The 6,000-nt window shown below is 38.8% G+C and overlaps 1 protein-coding gene across 15 annotated transcripts in view; it reads left to right on the forward strand.

Moving 5' to 3' along the window:
- Positions 1–6,000, forward strand: part of SLC4A10 (solute carrier family 4 member 10) — a 364,848-nt gene that overhangs the window by 351,930 nt on the left and 6,918 nt on the right. For 7 of the 15 annotated variants that reach the window (XM_017547933.2, XM_017547913.2, XM_037745612.1 and 4 more), the window contains one exon: positions 461–499. The exons of the other annotated variants lie outside the window; for them this stretch is intronic. In XM_017547933.2, the coding sequence (XP_017403422.1) occupies positions 461–473 (13 nt within the window). In that variant the 3' untranslated portion in view covers positions 474–499. The remainder of the gene's footprint in view (positions 1–460; positions 500–6,000) is intronic. 15 annotated transcript variants of the gene reach the window in all.

Here is a 6,000-nt window from a genome sequence, read left to right on the forward strand (position 1 = left end):
TTTTATATTTATATTTTATAAATATGCATAAGTATTTATATTTAGTATAGCTCTAGTCCCTGATTCCAACCCCTTGAAAGTCTTCCCTAAACTTCTTATCTCAAAACATTCAGCTCCTGAAAGTACTATCCATTCTTTCTTCTCTGTATGTAACATCTCCAGTATTGTGGATGGTAGTTTTAAGTGCGTGCTGGGGGAAGAGTGTGTCCCTAAATCAACAGTCATCATGGGATTTCCAATTGAATTTTTCAGAATTTATAAATAAGAGTTCAAATCACCCAGTCTTCTTAGATGCTGATCTGAAGGAAAAGGAATTCCTATGTTATGCTAATATCTCTTTTTGTTAGAGAGTGATTGAGGGATTTGGGACAGTATTTACTATAATTATTAAGTTCCTTTATTTTCATAACCTTAAATTAACTTTTTCTACTTAATTTTTATATTACATTTTTGTCATAAGCTCCCCTTCCTAATCACTCTAGAAGCTGATTCCCCAAAGGTAAGACCCTCTCCCTCAAACCTATTCCTTGGTTGCATTTCCTTATGTTAAATGGTGTCTTCTAGAAACCTGGTCAGTCTATGTCCTCTGTGTGAGTTTTGGGGAGGCAAAAGGCATGGAGAGTGTTTGGCTCAGATCCAGTAACATACTGAGTTTCATGGCATTTCTGTAACAACTCAGTTCTTTAAGTGAGTCTGAAACTTGAGTAAACTTTATTCCTTTCTTGATTTATACAAATGCATCATGTATAAATCAACAAGTTTCACAGAACTGTAATTAGCAATGGCATCAAATTTCTGAATAGGGAAAATTAAATTTGTCCCTTTAAGAAATTGAAAAGCTGGCTGGGTGCAGTGGCTCATGCCTGTAATCCCAGCATTTTGGGATGCCAAGGTGGGCAGATCTCTTGAGGTCAGGAGTTCAAGACATGTTTGGCCAACATGGTGAAACCCTGTCTCTACTAAAAATACAAAAAAAATAGCCAGCCATGGTGGGGGATGCCTGTAATCCCAGTTACTTGGGAGGCTGAGGCAGAAGGATCTCTTGAGCCTAGAAGGCAGAGGTTACAGTGAGCTGAGATTGTGCCACTGCACTCCAGCCTGGGACTCTGTCTTAAAAAAAATGAAAGAAAGAAAAGAAAGAAATTGCAAAGCTGAGAGCCTCAGCTCTCATTATGTACCACCATGCATCCAAACCGGCAAGCTGTATCTCACTTCATGAGACATCAATGGAAACATGGACTAGAGAAAGAAGCTACATTAGACTTGGAGAATATATCTCTTGTTGCTGGTTTTTGTCACCCCAAAATCGCATGCTGCTTCAGTGTCATCTCTATACCAAACAGCATAAACAAGACAAGACAAAAAAACAGGTGCACAGAATCTTCATCCCAGAAGCTGGGAATTAGTTCTCTCTCTCTCTCAACCGCCTTCAATATTTACTACAAATGAAGATAATATATTAATACATTACTCAATGGGCTCCCTTTCAAAGACTTTGGGTTGATGCTTTCTGTCTTTTAATAGTACTTTAAAACTTTCATGTATTTCCTTGCTTGGCTCAGGACAAAATAACATTTTATTCTAAAGCAAGCTTTAACTTTCTTTCTGAAAGATCCCTGTTACAGCCTGATGAATACTTCTCACAGGGAATTATGAGAAGAGCAGTTTCTCAAGCCCATTGACATGTGTACTTGTGAACCCTTTCACATAAAAGCATGACATTTCTCTGATTTTTAAAAAATGTTATATCCAGTTTTATGAGCTCAAAATTACATGCAATTGTTGCTCAGTATGTGGATAATTTGAAACAATCAAACCTGTAAAATTTTTTCTTCCTGTATGATATGGATTCAAAGTCCAAACTCTTCCTCTGTTTTTCTTTGGTTCAAGCAAGTCTTGTGACATGATATTTTAACTATTCCTTAAAGTCAAGTGATACATTTCACCAGAAAAATCTTTTTGTTTTAAAAATATGTATCTAGATGACTTCAGACAGTAGTTGAATCTAGTGAATAACATAAGGTGTTTTAAAGCAGGTCCAATTTTCAGTAGATTATCCTTTATATCTAGATATAACCACGTGGTTTCTTATTCTTTAAATGTATTTTCACTGACATGAGGTTCAAACAATTGTGGAATGAAAGTTTATCCAGGTTTCAGCTTTCCTTACCTTTTGATGTGATAACATCTGTGGTTTTCCATGTGGGAACCATCTCTTGGTTGGTAGAAAGGGTAGGGTTTACAGAATTCTAAAACTACTGATACCAAGAAAGTTCCCAAAGCCACTGCTTTTTCATGGTATCTGTTGAAGGTTTTAAAGCATGATGACCAGAAACTGTGAAAATTTAGTACCTGGTAGAGTATCCATTGGCAAAAGAGGCCTAAAGACCAGATATAGACCCTAGTAAGGGTCTATATCTCTTGAGTCCTGAGCTGGCTTCCATGCTGCCTTTGACACCACCCATCCTGAGTTACTTTCCATCCCATCCTGTGCTATAATATGTGTCAGAGATGCCTAGAAGCCCTTTTTTTTTTTTCCATGGAATTTGGAATAGAAGTTATATTTTCTCAATTATATCGTTCACTTTTTGTTGTCAAAAATATTTTATCAGTTTAACTGACAGTAGAATCTAAGAACTAACTGCAGATTCTATCTTATCTGGAGGATGTCTAATTTTGATCTTGATGTCATACATACATGCGACAAGAGCCTCTGCAGCTTATTAAATGGGCTGGTGAAAATAGGGCTCATTAACAACCATATCCTATCAGAATAGGTTAGCACTGCTATGTTTTATAAAATTGATACCCAAGATCAGTGTGTCTGGAGAAGGTCCCTGGCAATGTTAGGAAAGCGGCACTTAGCTTTGCTTTGGTCACAGAGGCTAGGCTCTGGGACTACTCACCATCCCCCAACACCCACCCCTGTACTCTCCACCACCTTTTTCTGTCCTGGATTCTCTTTCTTTGCTGTGATTGCCTAAGCTTAGGCTCTCTCATAACTTCTTGGAAATATTATTCATAAAAACGACTTTAGGCTGAGTGCAGTGGCTCACACCTGTAATCTCAGCACTTGGGGAGTCTGAGGCAAGTGGACTACTTGTGGCCAGGAGTTCAAGACCAGCCTGGCCAACATGGCGAAACCCCATCTCTACTAAAAATACAAAAATTAGCCAGGTGTGGTGGCACACACCTGTAATCCCAGCTACTCAGGAGGCTGAGGCAGGAGAATCACTTGAACCTGGAAGGAGGGGGCTGCAGTGAGCCAAGATTGTGCCACTGCACTCTAGCCTAGAGACAGAGCAAGACTCCCTCTCCAAAAAAAAAAGAAAGAAAGAAAGAAAAAAAAAATCTGGAGTTCATAAGAGAGGTACAGGTCAGACATAAATTTAAGAACTGGGGGCACAGAGATGGCATTTAAAGCTATGAGAATGGTGGAAATTACCAGGAGAGTGAGGATAAAGAGTGCCAAGGACTAAGCTGGGGTAATAGCAACGTTAAGAAAATGGAAGAACTTGCAGAGGAAACTATGAATACTGATGAGACTGGAAGAAAATCAAGTGAGCATAGTGTTTTGGAAAATGAGAGAAAAGTTCATCAAGGAGGGAGTAACCAACCGTGTTAAATGCTGCTGATAGGACAAGTAAGATTAGAACAGTAACCTGCTACTGGATATAACCTCAAAAAGATTATTAGTGACCAGGCGCAGTGGTGGCTCATGCCTGTAATCCCAGCGTTTTGGGAGGCCCAGGCGGGTGGGTCACCTGTGGTCAGGAGTTGGAGAGCAGCCTGACCAACATGGAGAAATTCCATCTCTACTAAAAATACAAAAAAATCAGCCGAGCGTGGTGGTGCATGCCTGCAATCCCAGCTGCTCAGGTGGCTGAGGCAGGAGAATTGCTTGAACCCAGGAGACAGAGGTTGTGGTGAGCCGAGATCGCGCCATTGCATTCCATCCAGCCTGGGCAACAAGAGCAAAAGTCCGTCTCAAACAAACAAACAAAAAGATTATTGGTAATCATGATCAGTTTTAGCGAAATGGTATGAGAGAAAGCCCAAAAGGAGGATGCTTGAGAGAGAAAGGGAGAAGAGTAATTAAAGAACGACAGTTGTTTCAAGGAGTTATTCAGAGAATAATGAAGATAAGCAATAGTGGTGGCAGGAAAAGTGGAATAGAGAAGATGATTCTTTTTTAAAAAAATGTTTTTAAAGATACATAGTATTCGTACATATTTATGTGGGTAACGTGGTATTTTGTTACCTGCACAGAATGTGTAATGATTAAGTGAGGGTATTTAGGGTATCCATCACCTTGAGTATTTATCATTTCTATGTGTTGGGAACATTTTAAGTCTTCTATTTTGAAATAGACAATACACTGTTAACTATAGTCACCCTACCCTGCTATCGAACATTAGAACTTATTCCTTCTAACTCTATGCACTCATTAACCCACCTTTCTTTATGAGCCCTCTCCCACCTACACACCCTTAAGTCTCTGGTGTCTGTCATTCAGGAGGTCAAGTTTTTTAGCTCCCACATGAGAACATTCAATATTTGTCTTTCTATGCCTAGTTTATTTCCAATTCCATTCATGTTGCTACAATGACATGTTTTCATTCTTTTTTTATGGCTGAATAATATTCCATTGTGTACATATTCCACATTGTCTTTACCCATCCATCTGCTGATAAATACTTAGGTTTATTCCATATCTTAGGTAGCATGAATGTTGTTGCTAATAATATGGGAGTACGGTATTCCTTTAATATACTGATTTCCTTTCCTTTGGATAAATACCCAGTAGTGGGACTGCTGAACTGTTTGGTAGTTCTAGTTTTAGTTTTTTTAGAAATCGTCATACTGTTTTCCATAGTGGCTGTAATTTACATTCCCACCAACATTGTGTAAGTTTCCTTTTCTCCTCATTCTCACCAGCACCTGTTATTTTGTCTTTTTAATAGTGGCCATTCAAACTGGGATGAGATTATATTTCTTTGTGGTTTTTATCTGCATTTTCCTGATGATGAGTGATACTGAGCATTTTTTAATACACCTGTTAGCCATTTGTATGTCTTTCTTTAAGAAATGTCTATTCATGTTCTTTGCTCACTTTTTAATTTTTTTTTAACTGTTGAGTGGTTTGAATACCTTGTATATTTGTATTAGTCCCTTGTCAGATGGGTAGTTTGCAAATATTTTCTCTCACTCAACAGGTTGTCTCTTTTGTTGCGCAGAAGCTTTTCTTTTTTTTTTGAGACAAGGTCTAGCTCTGCTGCCCAGGCTGGAGTGCAGTGGCACGATCTTAGCTCACTGCAACCTCCAGCTCCCAAGTTCAAGTGATTCTCCTGCCTCAGCCTCCTGAGTAGCTGGGATTACAGGGTTGCATCACCATGCCCGAATAATTTTTGTATTTTTAGTTTTTAGTAGAGATGGGGTTTCATCGTGTTGGCCAGGCTGTCTTGAACTCCTGACCTCAAGTGATCCACCCACCTTGGCCTCCCAAAATGTTGGGATTACAGGTGTGAGCCACTGCGCCTGGCCCAGAAGCTTTTTAATTTCCTATCAGCTGTCTATTTTTTTGACTTTGCTTTTGAGATATTAACCATAAAACCATTGCCTAGGCCAATGTCCTGAAGGGTTTCCCCTATGTCTTCTTCTTGAAGTTTTATAGTTTTAGGTCTTACATTACGTCTTTAATCCATCTCAAGTTGATTTTTGTATATGGTGCCAGATAGGAGTCCAGTTTCATTCTTCTGCATATGGATGTCCAGTTTTCCCAGTACCATTTATGAACAATGATGTCTTTTTCACAATGTATGTTCTTAGCACCTTTGCTGAAAATCAGTTGGCTGTAAATATGTGGATTTATTTCTAGGCTCTTTATTCTGTTCCATTGATCGATATCTGTTTTTATACCAATATCATGCTGTTTTGGTTACTATAACCTTGTAATATATTTTGAAGTCAGGTAGTATGATGCTTCCAGCTTTGTTCTTT

The sequence above is a fragment of the Cebus imitator genome, unplaced genomic scaffold, assembly GCF_001604975.1.
Source record: "Cebus imitator isolate Cc_AM_T3 unplaced genomic scaffold, Cebus_imitator-1.0 Scaffold10, whole genome shotgun sequence".
Taxonomy (NCBI): Eukaryota; Metazoa; Chordata; class Mammalia; order Primates; family Cebidae; genus Cebus; species Cebus imitator.